Below are 23,714 nucleotides of genomic sequence, written 5' to 3' on the forward strand. Positions count from 1 at the left end.
TAGGGCTCGTACAGAGGCATATAGACAGTCATTTTTCCCTCGTTCTGTTTGCGAGTGGAACAAGGAGAGAAGATGCTAGTTGTGGTACTAGGTACCCTCCGCCACGCACCGTATGGTGGATTGCAGAGTATGTATGTAGATGTAGAAACCCACCTGTGAGATGCCCACGCCCACACCCACACCTGTGCGCACAGTGTTTAAGAAAAATCATCAACTTTGTCCTCAACTTGCAAACTATAGGATAGCAGAAGGAGAATGAAATTTTATATTGTAAGTCCTTGTATTGATATGCTGTTATGTGCAACGAATAGAGTTTAGCCCGCAATTCCTTCTGGAGGAACTAAAAGCTAAACGTCATTTTTTTTATGTTTTTTCGACCAACTTTACTTCAAACTCTCCAGATGAAAATTGATCAAGAAATCTCTTTATTACTTTGCTCGTGCAAAAAGTTGTACAAAATGGCCTAATTTCGTTCCTTTCAAGAAAATACTGCCGGAGATTGTGTGTCTCAAATTTGCAGAAAATTCATGAGTGCACTGCTGATAGCTGTGCTATGGGGTCAAACAAATGACTATATATCCAGAAGCATTGAATCGGCGACCCTGAGACTTTACCATTTTTACTGGGAACATATCCAAATGCTGGGAACATATGCAAATACTCATACAAAATTAGATCAAAATACGTGATGGTCATGTAGGAACCTCTAGACCACTTGCCATGGAATGACAGCTACATTTGCTATATCAACTGCAGAGTACTAAAAGCATAAAATATTATGAGAAATATTACATGCTAACTTGTCATCAGCTCAAGAAGCCTGTCTATTGCATGGAGCTATTTAAAAAAATCACTGAATTCATTAGGATGGTTAACCTAGAGCCCAAGTTCAGCAAAAAATGAGCAGCCCATTGAACTTCCCTCCTTGTTTCACTGTTCAACTGAAATATTACAAAACAATTTAATAGCACTATTTTTTGAAATACATCTAAGCTGCTTCAGGAGCCATACTGAAAATTTGTACCAACTTGTGTAAAACCTATACATCTTTGACTTATTTCTTTTGTAGGATCTCTCTTAGCTTTTTTGCTTCTGAATATAACTGTACTTGTCAGCCTGATGGGCTTTGGCACAAATATCTGTCGACTGAGGAACAAACCACATCTTTTAATCATGTTCATGACCTGACAAAAGGCACCTGACCAGATTCAGCACTCATGTTGGTTACAAGGTCCATTATATAGACGTGGGTGGAGAGCCTAGTGTCCTTTCATAGTGTATTAATTAAAAGTTGTCACAAACTAAATTTCAGTGTATAAATTATATGAATAGTTTATCTGACTGCTGCTTAAACTGTCCTATTCATCTGTCACAGAAAATTAGTACAAGATGGAAAAGTCTGCCATATATAATACTGCAGTGAACTCCTTACTGTTGATAAAATGCTACAAACTGCTCTCATGAATAAACCAACTCTTTAAAAAAAAAAAAAACTCTAAGGAATGAAGTTTCTTAGGGTTTAAACTAACAACAGGGAGGCTTCTTATTTCCCCGAGTGATTTTTTCTCAACAATTTTCACTTTTATCCAAACAATTTTGCCTTCTGATGGGGAGGCAGAGAAACTCTTCCTTCTGGAGGTGGTGTTAATACTGTTTTTGATATTAAGTGACAGGAACTTCTGAAACACTATCAGTGTTGTGCTTACTGGTGTTTGTTCAGAGATAACAGTTTGTTTATATAAAGGTCATGCAAGTTTTATTGATGTTTCAGCAGCCTGAATCTGCAAAAATGTGCTTGCCATCGAAATAATTATTTTTGGGGGGAGTGGCACTGGAAACTAGTGCAAAAACTGTTCAATGCAGAACAGTGCATATCATCTTCACTTGTATACATTTTATCATCATTAGCAAATACTGGACTATCCTTATCTCAAAAGGCATGATTTCCTAGTTGATGCATGTCAGTGGAGATTATAGGATTACTCCTAACTCTTGATCAGGCTGCCCACAAACCGCACAAGTTGTCTGTTCTTTACCCCTATCTCTCTCCATCCCTCATTTTCAACATATGAAACATGAATACGCCAGTGTTCCAACACGTAAATTGTTGAAGCTTTTTCTACAAGAAGGGTTCTGTTTATACAAGGGTGGTTTGAAAAATTCTCGGAATCACCACGAGAGGTCAGCACTGGCGCAACGAGTTGTTCATGTAATATTCATTGGACTGTTGCCTGTAAACACATGCAATGTCAGTACTCTTGGAAGAGAGCTGTGGTAGTGATTTGGCTCTGTTACTGCATAGTGATTTGTGAAGATAGGGGGGGGGGGGGGGGGGGGAAATCAAGATTTGAGCAGTGATTAAGTACTTCGTAGAGAAAGATATGAAAGCAAAGGCCATTCGTGCTGATTTCCAGAATACACTGAGGGACTCTGCTCCTTCATATTCAACTGTTGCCAAGTGGACAAATAAATTTACATTTGGTCAGGAGAGCTTAGATGATGAACCACACAGTGATCGGCCAAGATGTGTCACTACTCAAAAAATCATTGCAAAACTGTACAAAATGGTCATGGAGGATCGCCAATTGAAAGCGTAAGAAATTGCTCATGCTTGGAAGATGTCATCTGAAAGGGTATATCACATTTTAACTGAAGAATTAGAAATGAAAAAATTAACTGCAAAATGGGTGCTGCGACAAGACAATGGGGGCTCCCACACATGTGCCATTGCCCTGGTGAAATTACACGAACTAAGGTATGACTTGTTGCCACACCCGCCTTATTCACCTGATATGGCTCCGTCAGACTTCCATCTCTTCCCAAAACTGAAAATTTTTCTTGCTGGATGAAGATTCACTTCAAATGAAGAATTGATAGCTAGAGTTGACAATTATTTTGCAGGCCTGGAGGAAACTCAATTTCGAGATGGGATCGAGGCACTGGGACAACATAGGACCAAGTGCATTAATCTACAAGGAGACTACACTGAAAAATAAAAAAAGTTTCACTGATGTAAGTACTTTTTTCTATTCAATTCCGAGAACTTCTCAAACCACCCTTTTATGGATTTCAGTGTCCCACAGATTAGTTTTAGTAGGTTAACATATTTTTGGAGTATATTAAATATCCTTGCCACATCAATGGACGGAAAACTAACCTGTGCTGCCCAACTTCTTCCATGCAATTTCCTAATGATTTAGGCAAAATAATCTTATATGCCCTGCAATATGTTAAAAAGTGTTGTATGATTGTAATCTCCACTCAGAAAGTTCTTTACTGTAACTCAGTAACTGTACAATACAGAACTGACGAGTGCCATGAGTATAGAAGTCTCTAGACACTTCCCCGCAGTTTTCACAGGATACACTCCTTAATTATTTATCACATCACAGAATTGTTGCTACATATTTAGAGGAGTACCTGTACCACCACACTAAAAATGACACACTTGCAAGGCTAAGTAATGAGCCACACATTTCCATTTCTGTAACTACTTCCTGTGCCTCTCTCTCTAGATACATACAGGATGTTACTCATGAAAAGCAAGAAATCCTGGTTCAGGTCCTCGCCTGTCACAAGTAGTAATTGGTCACAGTATATTTGTGTAGGAGCCCTTTTTTTTTGGCAGAATCTTATGGCAGAAGAAATTAGGATACTGCACACAACTACTGAAGCAAATTGAAAATTCAAAGAAATTATCTCACTACTACTTTCACCTAACAAGTTTTGTAGGAGGCATCTACAGACCACAAACTTTAATCCTAGGAGATGATGAGTAAACACTGGTTCCTTCAGTGGAGCAAGCAGATACCTTTGGAAGGTGTTCTGACAAAGTAATAAATCCTGAAAATCTGGTAGAAGTCAAAGAACTGCAGAGATTACAGGTGATGGAAGAAGTAGTCCCTGAGCCAGCAAGAGGTGAGATAAAAATATGCTGAAGGCCCTTAAAAACAATAAGGTTCCAGGCAGTAGTGCCATCACTGCAGCATTTTCTCAGTACAGGGAAGGGGAAGCTGTGATAGAAGGTATGAGATAGCTTAGTACAAATATGGTCAGCAGAAGAAATACCTGCAGAATGAAAAAAGGCAACTATATGCCTGATTTTTAAAATGGACACTGCCACAAAAGGGTGTAATTACTGAAGGATCTCACTGCTGGAGATAGGATGTAAAGTTTACACCACTCTCAGTCAACTAAAACCACTGCTCGGAAGAACTGTAGGCGCATATCAGTGTGAATTTTGTGGGCAAAACTCTGAATCTATACAACCAACCTAAGGTTACTGGTCCACTATGATAAAGCGAAGTATATGGTACTCTTGTCAACAAAACAATATGGATAACATCAGCACAGATGTTAACAATTTTGAAAGAGTCAAAACATTCCAGTACTTGAGGTCAGTATTGTCAAATAAAAGTGAGGCAGCGAAGAAAATTTGACTACAGTGCGAAGGGCATGCTCTCCAAGCAGAGGGTACTCTCCCTAACACAGTATTAGTGAATCAGCTAACTGGTAGACATCCAAGAGGCTGTCCACGAATGAGGTGGAAAGACAGAACCTTAGTGACCTGGAAAGAGCAGATCCAACAGCCAGCACTGAGGATGCCCAAGACAGAAGTAAATGGGCAAACATATGTAATCAACTTTTGTAATGTCACAATTCTATTCAGTCATGATTTGTGGACTGGATGTGTTGATCATTTTGTTATGTTTTATATTTATGTATTTTGTATATGTCTTCTGTCAGGAGCCTAAAAGACCTGTTCGTGTGCAATAAATGATAAAGATGATGATTCTGCAGTTAGAAATACAGTGGTTTCAGTATCATAACTTGTGTGGCTGAGCTGCACAAACACTAGTCACAAATGAGCTGAGCGTGAGTACCTAAGCAGACACCCAGCAACAGATATTACACACATTCTAGTTCATCACTGTGTAGAACATTGCCAGTCAATAAATATCATCATTTAATAAAATTAAGCTTATTATCATGAAGAAGTCATGAGACCCTTTCACAATAGAAACTTCATGAATTCCACATACAGAACAAATTGTTCATCCTTCTGCATGTATCTGTCACATTCTACAAAAAATTTCACCTGCAAATTAAATATCCAACTTGTTCACATTAACTGATACATGGTATGCTTCCTTCAGAACTAGAGGCTTCACAGCTTCAAATCTGGCCACATTCCTATTTGTAATGGTGCACTGGCATGAGTACAGTTAAAAATATAAAATTACCAACTGCATTTTACCACAATTGAGAGTTAACTGGACAACTTGAAGGTAGCAGAAATAAAATGAAAATGGAGAAAAAAATCTACTAAAATGTAAATGACATTCTTTCTAGTCACAGTGAACACTATTCAAAAATTTAATAATGACATCTATTGCTAATTCTTTTGTCTTATCTTGTGTAGTTGTAAATTACTGTCACTGTCTCCTCACTGCAAACAAATGTGTATGAAGAAATGATACGCTTGTATCTGTAATAGGGAAGGAAACATACTTAGTTAAGAAGGCAGACAAACTGGTGTATAGCACATTACATGCTCTGTTTGACCTGACTGCTTAGTAGTAGTTTATGACATTTCATTTGTAATGGTAACAGGTAAAACTCCACAAAAAATGCTAAAAAGACATAACAGCTTTCTGAAATACATGCCCACAGACGAAACAAATAAACAGAAATGCTGTGAGGAACAACAATGATCCTGCAGAACAAAGTAAGAAACTCTTAATACATAGCAGAAAAATTACACAATTCAAAGAAAAGTTAGTACATGAAACAAAGCATCACTCAACAACTAAAATATGTTGCGTCAATGACACAACATTGAGGAAGAAGTTTCTCGAATCATATTTGACACACACTGACATGGGAAACATACAGTGGGGAAGGCAGGCAGCATCTGGGATGAAAGTACAACAGAAGTTTTATAACACATGGAGCAAATTAAATTGCAAATTGAAATACCATTCTCTATTTATTACAACTTTAGTGTATATTGGCTCTTATTAATGAAAATATAACCCCACTCCAAAAACTACTTACAGGTATAGTAAGAGCAGGCAGTAATTTGTGTAAATTCAAAACTTAAAAAATAAAGAAGGTCTTCTGCAGTCTGTTTAAGCGAGCATTCAGGATTGGTTTATGAGGATCTGAGAATGCTATTTCCAATACCCACCACAAACATTACAAATTACAAGGGGAAAAAACAGCTATTGAAATATGTAATTATTAGTTTTTTTTCAGTGTGACATTACTCCAAACAAGGCACAATACAAAAAGCTACATATGTGGGACAAAGTTGTATGTTGCATGTAACATGGGCCATCATTAAGAGTGGAAACTCTCTTGTGAATCAGGGAAGTGGGTTGTTTCCAACAGGTTTCTCTGGTAAAAAACAGTTTGCTGAATCTTTAGAACAATATTCTTAGCAGTAAAATATATCTAAAAATAGTCCTGAACTTCAACGCGTGTTGAAAACCAATTTTCAAATCATGATTTCTTAGCAAGAACTTTTATCCCTCCTCTTGTAATTAATTTCGACTACAGATCTGTTCGCTACCACTTCACCATCATCAAGTGGTAAGTGGAAGTTTCAGTCAACCCACAGAAAGCCTACATGCTGATGGTGGACAGATATTATCACACTACTCATAACCAGATGAATTGGTACATTATCTGATAAATCACCAAATGATGATAAAAATCCATTTTCTTCTTCTTCTGAGCTTGTCTGCAGTCTCAGGAGACAACTATGTATATGTAAGAGAGAAGGAATGTGTGTTTCTGTGTGTGTTGCACACACTAAAACAGACTTTATTCAAAAGCTAAGCAAGTTATTACCCTCCCTCTGCCTCTACTGCCTTCTGTGCAGCCTCTTTTCTATTTGGTGAGTTCCAATACCATATCCTCACACATTCCTAATCCTCCCATCACCCCAAACAATCAGCTACAAAGGAGCACTCTCTTGTCACACAGTATCAGCCTGGACAGGAACAACTGGAGCATATTGCTTGCCAGGGCTTTGATTCACTACCATTATATCTGGAAATGAGGGACACCCTACCCAAGACCATCCCCACCCATCCTAAAGTGGTATTCCATTGGCCACCAAAGCTACACACCATCTACATCTACATGGTTACTCTGCAATTCACACTTAAGTGCCTGGCAGAGGGTTCATCGAACCATTTTCATACTACTTCTCTACCATTCCACTCTCGAATGGTGTGTGGGAAAAAGGAACACCCAAATCTTTCCGTTCAAGCTCTGATTTCTCTTATTTTATTATGATGATCATTTCTCCCTACGTAGGTGGGTGTCCACAAAATATTTTCACATTCAGAAGAGAAAGTTGGTGATTGAAATTTCGTAAATAGATCTTGCCGCAAAGAAAACTGCCTTTGTTTCAGTGACTGCCACCCCAACTTGCACATCATATCAGTGACACTCTCACCCCTATTGAGCGATAACACGAAACGAGCTGCCCTTCTTTGCACTTTCTTGATGTCCTCCGTCAATCCTACCTGGTAATGATCCCACACCGTGCAGCAACATTCCAGCAGAGAATAGACAATTGTAATGTAGGCTGTCTCTTTAGTGGGTTTGTCGCATCTTCTAAGTGTTCTGCCAACAAAGCACAGTCTTTGTTTCGCCTTCCCCACAATATTATCTATGTGGTCTTTCCAATTTAAGTTGCTCGTAATTGTAATTCCTAGGTATTTAGTCAAATTGACAGCCCTTAGATTTGTGCAATTTATCATATAGCCAAGATTTATCAAATTTCTTTTAGTACCCATATGGATGACCTCATACTTTTCTTTGTTTAGTGCCAATTGTCACTTTTCGCACCATACAGAAATTCTCTATAGATCATTTTGTAATTGGAATTGATCGTCTGATGATTTTACTAGATGGTAAATTACAGCATCATCTGCAAACAATCTAAGGTGGCTGCTCAGATTATCACCTAGATCATTTATGCAAATCAGGAACAGCAGAGGGCCTTTGACACTACCTTGCAGAACGCCAGATAGCACTTCTATTCTACTCGATGATTTACTGTCTATCACTACGAACTGTGACCTCCCTGAGAGGAAATCACAAATCCATTCACACAACTGAGATGATACTCCATATGCAAGCAATTTGATTAGTAGTCGCTTGTGAGGAGTGGTATCAAAAGCCTTCTGGAAATCTAGAAATATGACATCCTGGTCATTCCTATGCCAGTCCCACTCACAATACCTTGTCGTTGTTGTTGTGGTCTTCAGTCCTGAGACTGGTTTGATGCAGCTCTCCATGCTACTCTATCCTGTGCAAGCTTCTTCATCTCCCAGTACCTACTGCAATCTACATCCTTCTGAATCTGCTTAGTGTATTCATCTCTTGGTCTCCCTCTACGATTTTTACCCTCCACGCTGCCCTCCAATACTAAATTGGTGATCCCTTGATGCCTCAGAACATGTCCTACCAACCGATCCCGTCTTCTGGTCAAGTTGTGCCACAAACTTCTCTTCTCCCCAATCCTGTTCAATACTTCCTCATTAGTTATGAGATCTACCCATCTAATCTTCAGCATTCTTCTGTAGCACCACATTTTGAATGCTTCTATTCTCTTCTTGTCCAAACTATTTATCGTCCATGTTTCACTTCCATACATGGCTACACTCCATACGAATACTTTCAGAAATGACTTCCTGACACTTAAATCTATACTCGATTTTAACAAATTTCTCTTCTTCAGAAAAGCTTTCCTTGCCATTGCCAGTCTACATTTTATATCCTCTCTACTTCGACCATCATCAGTTATTTTGCTCCCCAAATAGCAAAACTCCTTTATTACTTTAAGTGTCTCATTTCCTAATCTAATTCCCTCAGCATCACCCGACTTAATTCGACTACATTCCATTATCCTCGTTTTGCTTTTGTTGATGTTCATCTTATATCCTCCTTTCAAGACACTGTCCATTCCATTCAACTGCTCTTCCAAGTCCTTTGCTGTCTCTGACAGAATTACAATGTCATCGGCGAACCTAAAAGTTTTTATTTCTTCTCCATGGATTTTAATACCTACTCCGAATTTTTCTTTTGTTTCCTTTACTGCTTGCTCAATATACAGATTGAACAACATCGGGGAGAGGCTACAACCCTGTCTCACTCCCTTCCCAACCACTGCTTCCCTTTCATGTCCCTCGACTCTTATAACTGCCATCTGGTTTCTGTACAAATTGTAAATAGCCTTTCGCTCCCTGTATTTTACCCCTGCCACCTTTAGAATTTGAAAGAGAGTATTCCAGTTAACATTGTCAAAAGCTTTCTCTAAGTCTACAAATGCTAGAAACGTAGGTTTGCCTTTCCTTAATCTTTCTTCTAAGATAAGTCGTAAGGTCAGTATTGCCTCACATGTTCCAGTGTTTCTATGGAATCCAAACTGATCTTCCCCGAGGTTGGCTTCTACTAGTTTTTCCATTCGTCTGTAAAGAATTCGTGTTAGTATTTTGCAGCTGTGACTTATTAAGCTGATAGTTCGGTAATTTTCACATCTGTCAACACCTGCTTTCTTTGGGATTGGAATTATTATATTCTTCTTGAAGTCTGAGGGTATTTCGCCTGTTTCATACATCTTGCTCACCAGATGGTAGAGTTTTGTCAGGACTGGCTCTCCCAAGGCCGTCAGTAGTTCCAATGGAATGTTGTCTACTCCAGGGGCCTTGTTTCGACTCAGGTCTTTCAGTGCTCTGTCAAACTCTTCACGCAGTATCATATCTCCCATTTCATCTTCATCTACATCCTCTTCCATTTCCATAATATTGTCCTCAAGCACATCACCCTTGTATAGACCCTCTATATACTCCTTCCACCTTTCTGCTTTCCCTTCTTTGCTTAGAACTGGGTTTCCTTCTGAGCTCTTGATATTCATACAAGTCGTTCTCTTATCTCCAAAGGTCTCTTTAATTTTCCTGTAGGCAGTATCTATCTTATCCCTAGTGAGATAAGCCTCTACATCCTTACATTTGTCCTCTAGCCATCCCTGCTTAGCCATTTTGCACTTCCTGTCGATCTCATTTTTGAGACGTTTGTATTCCTTTTTGCCTGCTTCATTTACTGCATTTTTATATTTTCTCCTTTCATCAATTAAATTCAATATTTCTTCTGTTACCCAAGGATTTCTACCAGCCCTCATCTTTTTACCTACTTGATCCTCTGCTGCCTTCACTACTTCATCCCTCAAAGCTACCCATTCTTCTTCTACCGTATTTCTTTCCCCCATTCCTGTCAATTGCTTCCTTATGCTCTCCCTGAAACTCTCTACAACCTCTGGTTCTTTCAGTTTACCCAGGTCCCATCTCCTTAAATTCCCACCTTTTTGCAGTTTCTTCGGTTTTAATCTACAGGTCATAACCAACAGATTGTGGTCAGAGTCCACATCTGCCCCTGGAAATGTCTTACAATTTAAAATCTGGTTCCTAAATCTCTGTCTTACCATTATATAATCTATCTGATACCTTTTAGTATCTCCAGGGTTCTTCCATGTATACAACCTTCTTTCATGATTCTTAAACCAAGTGTTAGCTATGATTATGTTGTGCTCTGTGCAAAATTCTACCAGGCGGCTTCCTCTTTCATTTCTTAGCCCCAATCCATATTCACCGACTATGTTTCCTTCTCTCCCTTTTCCTACACTCGAATTCCAGTCACCCATGACTATTAAATTTTCGTCTCCCTTCACTATCTGAATAATTTCTTTTATTTCATCATACATTTCTTCAATTTCTTCATCATCTGCAGAGCTAGTTGGCATATAAACTTTTACTACTGTAGTAGGTGTGGGGTTCGTATCTATCTTGGCCACAATAATGCATTCACTATGCTGTTTGTAGTAGCTTACCCGCATTGCTATTTTCCTATTCATTATTAAACCTACTCCTGCATTACCCCTATTTGCTTTTGTGTTTATAACCCTGTAGTCACCTGACCAGAAGTCTTGTTCCTCTACCTAGTCACAGGTATCATATCCCTGTGAAATACAAGGTGCAAAGCCTGTTCAATCCATCCACCCAGCACTTCCTGCTCCAGTCTTGTCACAAGCTTATCCTACCCTATCAGAGGCAGGGCTACCTGAGAAAGCACCCATTTCATATATCAACTCTGCTACAATCACTGCACAGCTTCTTATGTAGGTATAACAACCACACAGTTGTTGACCAGTATTAATGGCCACCACCAGACAGTAGCCAGGCATGAAGTTGACCACCCAATAGCACAACATGCAGCTTGGCACAATATGCTCTATTTCAATGGCTGCTTCACAACCTGGGCCAATTGGATTCAACCCACCACAAGCAGCTTTTCTGGACTGTGCAGAAGTTATCAATTCCACACACCAGTTCCTCCTGTAGCCCTCCTGGTCCCAACCTCCACTAACCCACTCCCCACATCCCCCACCCAATAGCTTCCCCTTCCTCTGTCTAGTGACCCTCTCCCAATCCGTGTCACCTTCATCGTGCATCACACCTCACAAGCTCCAGTACCCCTCCCTTCCATATTCCTAGTCAGCAAACCTGCTGCCTCTTCCGAAGCCACTACATCGACGAGGAATTTATTCCAAAAGTTAGCAAGTGTTTCTTCTCTTTTGCTTGTGCCTATCAACAACCCAACGTTTCTGCTACTCAGTAAATGGGCTCCTTTACTCCTGAATTATTTAAAATAAATTAAACCTAGTCAAAGGTTAGAATCAACTCACAATGTAGCCACTATGTACATTTAAAACATACTAATATGTCAGAAATGGAAAGTGTATTTGGAATTCCCTGACTGCATATCATTTACAATTAGCTCACAGCAGATTGGTAGGTGTCTTACACACATACAACTATTTCTCTAGAACTAGAACTACATAAGGGGGGGGGGGGGGGGGGGGAGGAAGGGATTGTGATTTTGATCGTACTGAGGACTTTCAGGTGGGCAGGGTGCAATGTGTTATAATTATCACCCACAGGCATAATTTTAAGTGTGTGCCATCAAAGTGCGATGGGGACAACCACATCTCAAAGTTTTAGAAAATGATTTAACTACCTATGAGATGGCATTTTTTGACATTTTAGTTATATCTTGTCAGATCTTGAAAAACTATCTCCTGAATGTTAGTTCTCGATGTCAAGAAAGTTAAAAAGTTTCTTTCATGAAACGTAATAATGTAGTATTTCTTTCTCTGCATGATTAATGATAACTAGAATCTGTCATGCCAAACAAATACCAGGGAGTAGCAGGGAATATGAAGCTTTAACCCTTTTAGTGCCAAATACGATCTGATCGTGATCCAGATTTTCGGCAAAAAATGCCAGTAACGATCTGATTGTGATGCCTTTCTCATTCGCTAGGAAATACTAACAACTTTGCCTTCAAGTGCAGAAAAAATGAATGAGAAAGGCATCACGATCAGATCGTTACTGGCATTTTTCGCCGAAAATCTGGATCACGATCAGATCGTATTTGGCACTAAAAGGGTTAATGACCACACATTACTGCAAGGATGTGAAAACTGTAATGTTTTTACAAATAGAGTGGCTAAAGACACTTGTAAGGGTTGTACATCTCTGCTCAAACTCTTTGCCTTTAAATATGTCTGCTTGTGTCTGTATATACACGTGTGTGTGTGTGTGTGTGTGTGTGTGTGTGTGTGTGTGTGGGCGCGCGCGCGGGCACGAGTGTATACCCGTCCTTTTTTCCCCCCAAAGGTAAGTCTTTCCGCTCCCGGGATTGGAATGACTCCTTACCCTCTCCCTTAAAACCCACATCCTTTCATCTTTCCCTCTCCTTCCCTCTTTCCTGACGAAGCACTCGTTGGTTGTGAAAGCTTGAAATTTTGTGTGTGTGTGTTTATTTTTATTGTGTCTATCTACCAGCGCTTTCTCATTTGGTAAGTCATAAACTCTCTAAAAACATTGATAAAATTACTGTAATTATCAGCATTTGCAGAAGTAACAATAACAGTGAGAAGAGTGTTCTGTATTATGATTTCAATCCTGTGAAGTAACATACATGTAATCAAAATGAGAAAATAATGTCTAGGAAATATGGGTTCTAAAGTGCATTCCTTAAGAGCTATAAGCACTTGTTCATCTTTACCTCAGCAACACACATCACTCCTACTGAACAAGTGCTCATATCTCTCAAGGTAGGCATTTCAGAGTCCATGTTCACTAGACTTTTTTCTCGTTTTGGTGCATACTACCATCTCTGGAAGGTTCCAAGAGGAGTTCTATTTCACCTTGTATATGCTATTAGAGATACAGCTACCATATATGGAAAGAGTTATTATATATATCCCTCCTGGAGGACATCATTTTACTGTAGTAGGCATCCCCAGTGCTGGGGAGGGAAGGCAAGGGGGAGAAGGCTTTGCACGCCTCAATGAAGCTCTGCCAGCTTTGCCAGCAGTAGCATAGCTTCTGGTAGGGCCACTCAAGCCAGACAAGCCTTAGCAGAGGAGCCTGACAAAGTGTGTCACAATCTGATTATCTCGATAAACTGGCTTGTGCCTGGGCCAAAATTTGGCATCCCCTACAAAGCACTTGAGAACTTTGGGCCAACTATTTGCTTTCCTTAACCCACACTCCAAAAAACCTGGATGGGCAATAAGCTGAAATAACACCTTCCATTTTTGTACTTGCTCCAACATTTCAGTAAGGAAAGTTAGACATAAGCTGAGATGTAAATCAATTATTACTTCAAGTTTCATCATATCAAACGGTTTGCTCACACAGTGTCACAATCTTAGCTGCCAGTTTGTAGAGATCAAGCAAACAAAGGGCCAAAGGAAATCATCACATCAATAACAAAAGGCAATGGTGCTTCCCTGATTGCCTACCAGCATCTGATATTACAGACTTACTTCCAGATATCTCACTCATTTAACATATACCATTCTGCTGGATAAAGGTGTGTAATTCAGATAATATATGTTGCCCACTCTACAAACCCTTTTAGACAGCTCTCTTAACAGTTGGACATACGCTCCAGTATCACACCAGATGTACTACCTCAGAAAGTTTGTTGCCAACAACGATTCAGAATTTTCGAACAGCAGCAATATTCATAAATGTAATATTAGAACGAGAAATGGCTTGCACTTTTTGTCACTCAGTCATTAAAATTTTTCTGTAGTTCCATCTTGTGTAAATGGAATTGGACAGCAGCTGGTCAAAGACTTGAAGAAAATAAATACCAACAGTTGTACTTTTATTAATTATTTTATTTGACAACCAGTTTCGGAGCCTCATCGATACCATATTCAGGCCCCTGTACAAATCGACAAAATCAAGCTTACCATAGACAGCAAATCTGATACGCAACATTAGTTATTATTTAAACTAAATTAACCATACATATGCATCAGTAAAAAAATATAAGACAAAGTAAAATGCATGACTTACAACACTGGTCACAGACTAGCCTGTACCTAATAAACGTATTAATAAAAACCGCTTAAAATACAACGTCAACACAATATTATGAAATAAAGTAAAAGTTCCCATATTGTAGTAATTAGAAAAGCCTTCATTGAAAAATAGGCTGAATCATGTTGTACAAACAATGGTATCACATACAGTGACCATACTGTAACGAAATGTCCTAAAGACAGACAATTTGTCTCACTTTATAAGTATTGAAAAGTAAGGAGCTGAAATAATGAGTGCATAAAACATATTCCTTTATCAGGTTTTACGCATTCGGTATTCGGCCCCTCATTATTTAATACACATGTATTGGGACAGATTCTCTGCCTTCAGGACGTTTCGTTACAGAACAATCACTAGATGTGATACCATTGTTTGTACGATGTGACCCAGCATATTTTTCAATGAAGGCTTTTCTAATTACTACAATATGAAAACTATTGTTTTACTTCATAGCATATGCATGGTTAATTTATTTTAAGTAATTACAACTGGTGTTGCGTATCAGATTTGTTGTCTACAGTAAGACTGTTTTTGTCAATTTATACAGGGGCCTGAAAATGCTGCCAGTGACACACAAAACTAGTACTCAAAGTAATTAATAGAAGTACAGATGTCAGTATTTATTTTCTTCAAATTAAAACCTTTGACAAGTTACACAGGTGATGTAAAGAATTTACTATATGCTAAAATTAATTTCAAACATCAAAAGACATCAGAAAGAGACAAATGAAGTTCTATGGACACCTACACAGATTACCTGGAAACAGACTAACTAAACATCTATTGGACTATGTGACATCCCTTAAAGCATCAATACCTTGGGTAACTGAAATTAAGAAGGATTTGAGAAAAGCAAAAAACTGACATAACAAACACATCAGACAGAAGCAACATTGACAAGTGGAAGTTTATTCCAGAGAGGGAACCAAAACCATACCAACCAAAGTGGACCAAAGAAAGAAAGAAGGCCTTTGGGGAGGAAATGAAGAAATTTTGGTAAAAGAAAAAGAACCACAAGAAAGACAAATCACCTGCTTATTGTTCTCCAATGGGGATATTCACTAATAATAATAATAATAATAATAATTTCAAACACAAACTGAAATCTTACAGCTCCTTCAACTCCATGGAAGAAATTCTTAATGTACAATTCTAATAATGTGTGTGTGTGTGTGTGTGTGTGTGTGTGTTTTAGAGAGAGAGAGAGAGAGAGAGAGAGAGAGAGAGAGAGAGAGAGAGAGAGAGAGAGAGAGTGAGAGAGTCCAGTTTGATCAAAGAGTGACACAGCACAATGCTCAATAGTCTGCTTCACTGATTCACAATTCATGCCACCATAATTGCATAGGTGGAAATTCTTGCTCCCTTTAACATTTCCTTCAGTCTTACAACCATCTGGGCATAAACCTCAGCTAGTCCTTGCCCTACACTTACCTCTGGCCCCAGCCACCCCAACAGTTTGCCGACTCCTTGCTTCCATTCTAGGCTACCTTGTTCATTTTATATTAACCTGCCTTCTTCAAAAATCCTAACATGTAACTATCATTGTCGTATGTCGACAATCTTTATATAGCATAGTACTCGCTTCCCTTGCTGCCCATTCCACCCTCAACTTTCACCGTTTCCTTATCCTCAATCTTTTGCATGTGTACCTCACATGAACTGTGCCCATCCAATACAACCACTTCCGTCACAAACAATAGTGCAAAAATATCATATTTCTGTCAACTGTTATCTTGCCTCTCTGCAACTTACAATTTGGTCTCACAGTGTGACATAGTTCCATCTGTTATACAAATTTATATATACTCTTCATCAAATACCTTTAATGTCAGTTACATTAACAGAAACTTCCATTTCCCAAACTCTTTTACAATAGTCATTATCTTACATGGAGTTTTCCTGCACTATACTTTCAATACAACCAAATATGTAGCAACTGTTTGTCACCTCAATTTTTTGTTGTTGTTATCTTCGGTGCAGAGACTGGTTTGATGCAGCTCTCCGTGCAACTCTATCCTGTGCAAGCTTCTTCATCTCTGAGTAACTGCTGCAACTTACATCCTTCTGAATCCACTTAGTGTATTCATCCCTTGGTCTCCCTCTACGATTTTTACCCTCGATGCTTCCCTCCCATACTAAAGTGGTGATTCCTTGATGCCTCAGAACATGTCCTACCAACTGATCCCTTCTTCTAGTCAAGTTGTGTCACAAATTCCTTTTTTTCTCTCTCACAAAGTCTATTCAGCACCACCTCATTAGTTACATGATCTACCCATTCAATCTTCAGCATTATTCTATCGCACCACATTTTGAAATCTGTTTCTATTCTCTGCTTGTCCAAACTATTTATTGTCCATGTTTCACCTCCATACATGGCTACACTCCATACAAATACTTTCAGAAAAGACTTCCTGCCACTTCACTCTATAGTCGATGTTAACAGATTTACCTTCTTCAGAAGTGCTTTCCTTGTCATTGCCAGTCTACATTTTATATCCTCTCTACTTCAACCACCCTCAGTTATTTTGCTCCCCAAATAGCAAAATTGGCTTTCAGCACTATGGGACTTAACATCTATGGTCATCAGTCCCCTAGAACTTAGAACTACTTAAACCTAACGACATCACACAACACCCAGCCATCACGAGGCAGAGAAAATCCCTGACCCAGCCGGGAATCGAACCCGGGAACCCGGGCGTGGGAAGCGAGAACGCTACCGCACGACCACGAGCTGCGGGAAAATAGCAAAATTCATCTACTTTAAGTGTCTCATTTCTAAACTAATTCCCTCAGCATCACCTGATATAATTTGACTATTATCCACATTTTACACAAAGACATACACATTTATTAACTATACAGGGTATCCCAAAAGGAATGGTCAATATTCAGGGATACGACAGGAATGACCATTTGAAAAGTCTGCTAAACATGGGCTCCAAAATGCATACCTTAATATCTATGAGCACTTCTTTACCTTTGGTATTGCGGAACAAATCTCTTCTACTGAAAGATCTTTGCTTTCCACATTTTGGGATAAGAAATTGTCTAGTAAACATTGCTCTAAAATTAATACTTTATGAGCTATGAGCACTTATAGAGTAAAAGAGATATGTTTCACAGCAGTGAAGATGAACTTGTGCTCATAGCTCTTAACATATGCATTTTCGAGCCCATGTTTACTAGACCTGGTTGCTTCAAATGATAGCTCCTGTCGCATCCCTTAATATTGACCATTCCTCCTCAGATACACTGTATATTTTACAGGTTTCACATTGAAGTATTCATCACAACACCCCTTATAAAATCATGAAGGAGTTTCAAATCTCAAATAAGTTCACTGAAATAATTAAAGTATGTATCAGTTATTCAAGAGCAATAGTAAGAACTGGATGAGCACACTCAATATTTCCCCATGAGAACTGGGCTAAGACAAGAAAGTGCACTGCCATGGGTACTATTTAATTTCATCCTGGAGAAAGTCTCATGAGAGAGAGCAAAGTTAAGAGTGAGTAATGGGCTACAAATGGAAGGTGGCAGGTTTCAGATATTTGCTTACACAGATGACATATTGTTAGTGAGCAGGAGTGAACAAGACCTTGGGGAGATGTATAAAAGGATCACCTCAGCAGCAGATTAAGCAGGACTACCTATCAATAAAACAAAAATGGAACATATGCAAGTGGACACAACCAAATATGCACATGAGCACTTCACAGTTAACAGACCCAAGTTCAAATACCTGGGAAGTAGGTACAATTATTGTAATGAAACACACACAGATTCAATATTTATGCTGGCTCCAGATGTCTATATGCCCTCAGAGATCTGTTCAAGTCTAAAGCCGTATCACATTTTATGAAACAAAGATGCTGTTAAATGTCCCATTATCCCCTATGGTTCAGAAAGCTGGACACTTGCTAAAAGGGACACAGCTTCCAACATTTGAAAGAAATGTGATGAGAAGAATATGGAGACTGGTAAGAGAAAGACACACTTCTACAGAAAGAAATAATAACAAAAGTTGTGACATCATGAACCAGCCGAACATTTTACAATGTCAAAAGAGCAGATGACTGCAATAAGTAAGTATCACAGTCTGTATGCTAGAGACCTGATTCCCTTATCAAGCTTTCATTGCCCATATTACAACAAAAATATCTATGGGTAGGCCAAGAAACAGAGTGGAAAACAACATAAAGAAAGATTTGGAAGTTCTGACTGTAGTCAATTGGGAGGAAACAACGACAGACAGAATGCAGTGCAGACTGATTGCTGATGCAACACGTTGTCTACAGGGCTGATGACTCCTGGATAAGTTAGTAAGTATATTGCAGATTTCCTAAAATTACCAGCCAACCCCCCCCCCCCTTTTTTTCAAATTATGTTCAATTTCTTAACTAGCACAAATATTTGATTCTTAATTAACCTTTAATTCACTTTAGTATCAAAATTCTCATATCATTAATCCCTCAAAACTGTAAATATATTCTCTGTCTTACTTTATCAATCACAACAACAGGCGTTTTTCAAGAGAGCTTAAAAACAATACAACACAGGAATACAAGGATAATATACCACTCTCTATTGAAAAAGGAAAAGAATTACCTCAGATTTGGTATCCAATGGTTGCTGATGGTCTCTGTGCAAACACATGTGTGCCACTTTAATAACATGTTCCAGCTTCCTTGGCTGTTCTTCCACCTTTGCTGCCAAAAACAATGATGCAGCAGCCATTGCATTGCGGTGAAAATGCGTGAATGAGTGAAACACATAGAAACGGTGCATGTATACAATTGCTGTATTGATGCATAGTTGAGTACTATGAAAGCTGTTAAGGTAAATTCATAGTAAACAGTGAAAATGTGATACTTTCATGTTAGCCATTGTTGACTTTAAGAAACCACATTCCATGAAAGATAAATGTAGCATCCTATGAGAAATTCCACTAGCTGTTTAAAGCAACATTACTGTTGTCAAAGCCCACACATTTCAAAGCACAATCAGGACTTCTACTTAAAAGAACTTCACTGAGCATTAATGGCAAAAATCAAATCATTTTCAGTACCACAACATACAAGCAAGCTCATCAAATGATTTAATGGGTAATTGAAACCAAGTCAGTACAAAAATATCAAAACATTAAATTCAAACTGCCTTTGGCCAAAGTTTCCTGTCCCGAAAACCCTACAACAGCCACAAGTAAATTAAATATATGGTTTCTATTGCGTGGAGTTCAGCTATAAAATATTTACAGAACTCCAATCATATAGCTTATTGGCAACTTCCTGGACCAGATCACATATATCCAGAATTGTCAAATAATTTCAATGTTTTCTTCCCTGTGAATTACAAAATATGTTAAGTGTGCCAACACTTGGTGAATAGAATATTTTCTGTGTCGAATAGAATATTTTCTATCATGTAAAGTTTCTTGGATTAAAATGGACGTTATGGGTTCAATAAGCCAATAAGTATGTATGGTGTGTTAACAAGGTGTTCTTTGTATTAAAAAAAATATGCTTCACTCATTCCTTCTGGAATGACCATATGATATGTAGCACATACAAATAATATCGCATGCCTAACATGAATTTTCAAATTTTCAAGTTTACTGTTACACTAGTCTTGGCACACAAATTTCTCATAATTAATTTTGTTATATTTAGAAACCATGTATAATTATCCTTCCATTTCGTATGTCACGGTCAGTAATTTCTTAAAAACGGCAACACACATATCTTGCCCAAAATATTATGAAATGCCCCCTCATTTACAGAGAAAAAGATTACATGTACATGCCTAAATGATGCATAAGGATATTTCAGGCCATAAAGAACATTTGATGTACATGTTTGGTGGCAACCATAAACTGAAATGTAACTATAAATAACCCAACAACCAATCAAGCAAAAAATAAACATTAGGTGACCAGACAAAGTTACAGGAAAAATCATAGGGAATAATAATAATAATAAAGTCATACCGCTTTATAACACTCAGCAGGGGAGGGGGGAGAAATTAGACCCACAAAACAAATTACATTGCAAAAATAATTTGGGACTATAATGTATGAATTCTCAGAGTTACTAGTTGTATACCCAACAAAATATTGAAATCTTGCACAGTTTCAATTAACCATGACTTGAACTATAAATGTAATCGACTACCGAACGACTGACTGATAAATACAGCCCGCCAATCTACAAAAGTAGAAATGATGAAATAACTTTCAATTATAGGCTTTTATCATTCCTAACAGTTGAAACAATGTGTGGATACCCGAGGATTAAATATATCACAAACAGTTTTTTCCTCAGTGCAAATGTTTTTAATTTTTGCAGTGCTCAGAACAGCATTAAGTGATATAAACTGGTAAGAAAAACTTAAGTACAAGAATTAGAGTGCCATACATTTGAGTTTCATATCCACATGAATTACTTAGCAGGAAAAAAGTATTTCACCTGAAAGATTAAACATTGTCAATTATATATGGAAATTAACCACAACATTTTGCAGTCTTCCAATCTTGATGACATAAAATGGCAGTATGGTAGTTCTGGTTATTACAGCATTAATCCCAACATTCACAAATATGGCAAAGGAGATTTTCAGTCAAATAGCAAATGCAGTGCAATTCTAGGCAAATAATTGTGATTCATAAATACTGACCTACATTGTGTACTGTGGACAAACCGTCTCTGTACTCAGATGAAGCACTAGAGAAAGTTGAACACCATGTGTCACTTTAAAGAAATCTCTAGCTGTTGTCCATATACATTCACATACACTACAGCAATATCTGCGAATAACATTGAACTGAATAGTTTTCTTGAATAAAGTAGATTAAAGAAACACTAATTTCACAGAACAACGCCAGTATGTGAGTGACAATGATATTAATGGGACATGCTCAGCACTCAAACACCCTTGTTATATTCCTACAACGGATAACATATTGTTAACTCTTCGGTTTCCCAAATCTGTTCCACTATGTTAATATGGATAGCTGTCAAATGATTCACAATTTTATTGTATATCTGGGCGCGAATATTTAAGAAGCGTTCCACGAAATAATTCCGAAATGGTAGTGATATGCCTTCAAATCTAGGATTAAGACATCTCATTAACGACACAACGGCACGCAATGTTTTGATATCGAGAAGAATAAGAAAACACACACACACACACACACACACACACACACACACACACACACACACAGTGGACTACAGAATAATAGTAAAGCACTAACCCAGAAATCAAACGTCCTAAACACGAATGCTTTGCAAATATAGTGCAGTTTTCTTGCACAAAATTTGGAAGAAATTCTGCATTTAACACGGATTGAATAGCAGAGTATGCATAAATGACGATCTTAACATTGCAGTATATAATGAGGGGTGAAATCCTCGACACAGTTTATCAGTAAACAGCTTTGTGGATCTGATATTAATGTCGAACAATGGAAAAACTATGACGGAATAATGACAATTATCACATAGCACAGGCACAGTTAGATGTATAAACACGACATTACTTTGGTATCTAGAACCTGAAATTGTTTAGTATTCAATTATATGGTTACAAATAATTTTAGGAAAAATGGACTATGAATAACTAGCCTTTAGAAAAAAAATCATCTTGTCAGACAGTGAACTGTATATTTTACATTCTTTATCGTCAAAGGCGTCCTGTAAATAATCTAAACTATTAGCGTCACTTATGATCCACTAATCGCGCAAACTAAGTTGACTCTTTGCGCAATGACTGAGGGAAGCGATCGCAAATGCATTTCCCATTTACAGTTGCTCCCAACAGCCACCGCGCCAGATGTCAACTTAGTTTGCGTATAAATAAAGATATTCACGCAAACTAAGTTAACATTTGACGCGGTGGCTGTTGGGAGCGCCAGTATACGGGAAACGCATTTACAGACGCTTCAATCCGCCACTGTGCCACGAGTCAGCTCAAAGAATGAATACACTTAGGAGTGTGAAACTCAAACAGATATGCCGTCTCTATCTTCTCGGATTAGCAAGTGTCAGCAGCACCTGAAATCTGAACTAAAACCATAACTTAAAGATCGTCTCGCTAATAATCTCTAGATGATACATTAAAACGATTTGTACATGCTGGGCATTCACTGCATCTCACTAAAGTAATAAAATACAACATAAACACAAAGAAACATGCCGACAGAAACATGGTGCGCTGAAGGATACACAAGCAGCCTTTGACCCATATCCTGAATAAAGTTCGCTGCTTGTTGTCTATACGATAATTCTTTGTCCATATCATATCCACATCGTCTGCTTGGTGTGTTTCCTAGTTGCTCTTTAGAAAAATACCACTTTTCGTCCGCCATTGCGGTACTATTAACCAGATTTCATAACATTTACGCAAATTCTTCTTCGTCAAAGCAAATCATTTTTTGTCCTGCATGACGGCACTTTCACATAAAAGCTGAACACAATACATGATACAGTTGAATTCATGTCTGATATACTGTTTTGCACCAAACAACTAATACAACATTGCTACCTTGCGCCCAAAACACACGCACACTTACACACTACACTACTACACTAGACAATTGCGAAGCCTTTCTTTGCCTGTGATGCTCTTTGGATGGAAAGAATGACGCATAAGAGATACCAGAAACCACACACTTTTAGTCCCGCAACGTTGGGTGAGAAAATTTAACGAGAGTGGAAGAGTTTGGTCTGAGACTCTAGGATTTAATTAAAATTTAAAATGAAAATTTTGTTGTTACGGACAAACAAGGTGTCCCACAAGGATCTATCTTGGGCCTATATTATTCTTGTTTTATATAAAGGAAATGCCGACTAACAAACATTCAGATACAATTCTATACGCAGATGACTCGACAGCGATAGTCTGTTGCAAGAAAAGAGAGATTTAAATAGCCATCTTCAGCAGGCTCTAGTTGAAATCGAGACCTGGGTGAGAAATAATGGTCTGAAACTAAATCTAACAAAGACATAAATCATTCACTTTACCACGAAACAAGCTGTACAGGATATACTTGAAATATTATATGAGGACAATCACCTTGCTAACACAAACTGTATCAAATTTCTGGGTGTAATGCTAAACAAGAATTTATCATGATAAGACCATTTATGAGCAAGCAGTAAAGGAAACAAAAGAAAAATTCGGAGTAGGTATTAAAATTCATGGAGAAGAAATAAAAACTTTGAGGTTCGCAGATGA

The 23,714-nt window shown here is 38.2% G+C and overlaps 1 protein-coding gene across 3 annotated transcripts in view; it reads right to left on the reverse strand.

The window, feature by feature from the left end:
• The window catches only part of LOC126471155 (cyclin-T), a 124,831-nt gene extending 101,771 nt beyond the window's left edge, over nucleotides 1-23,060 (reverse strand). For 2 of the 3 annotated variants that reach the window (XM_050099256.1, XM_050099254.1), the window contains exons 1-2: nucleotides 22,703-23,060; nucleotides 19,086-19,299 (exon numbers count right to left, since the gene is read on the reverse strand). In XM_050099256.1, coding sequence (XP_049955213.1) covers nucleotides 19,086-19,299; nucleotides 22,703-22,845 — 357 coding nt within the window. In that variant the 5' untranslated portion in view covers nucleotides 22,846-23,060. Of the gene's footprint in view, nucleotides 1-19,085; nucleotides 19,300-21,149; nucleotides 21,281-22,702 lie in introns of those variants that run through there. The other variant, XM_050099257.1, reaches the window with a different exon arrangement.
• Between the last annotated feature and the right edge of the window lie 654 nt (nucleotides 23,061-23,714).

This window comes from Schistocerca serialis, chromosome 3, assembly GCF_023864345.2.
Source record: "Schistocerca serialis cubense isolate TAMUIC-IGC-003099 chromosome 3, iqSchSeri2.2, whole genome shotgun sequence".
Lineage (NCBI taxonomy): Eukaryota > Metazoa > Arthropoda > Insecta > Orthoptera > Acrididae > Schistocerca > Schistocerca serialis.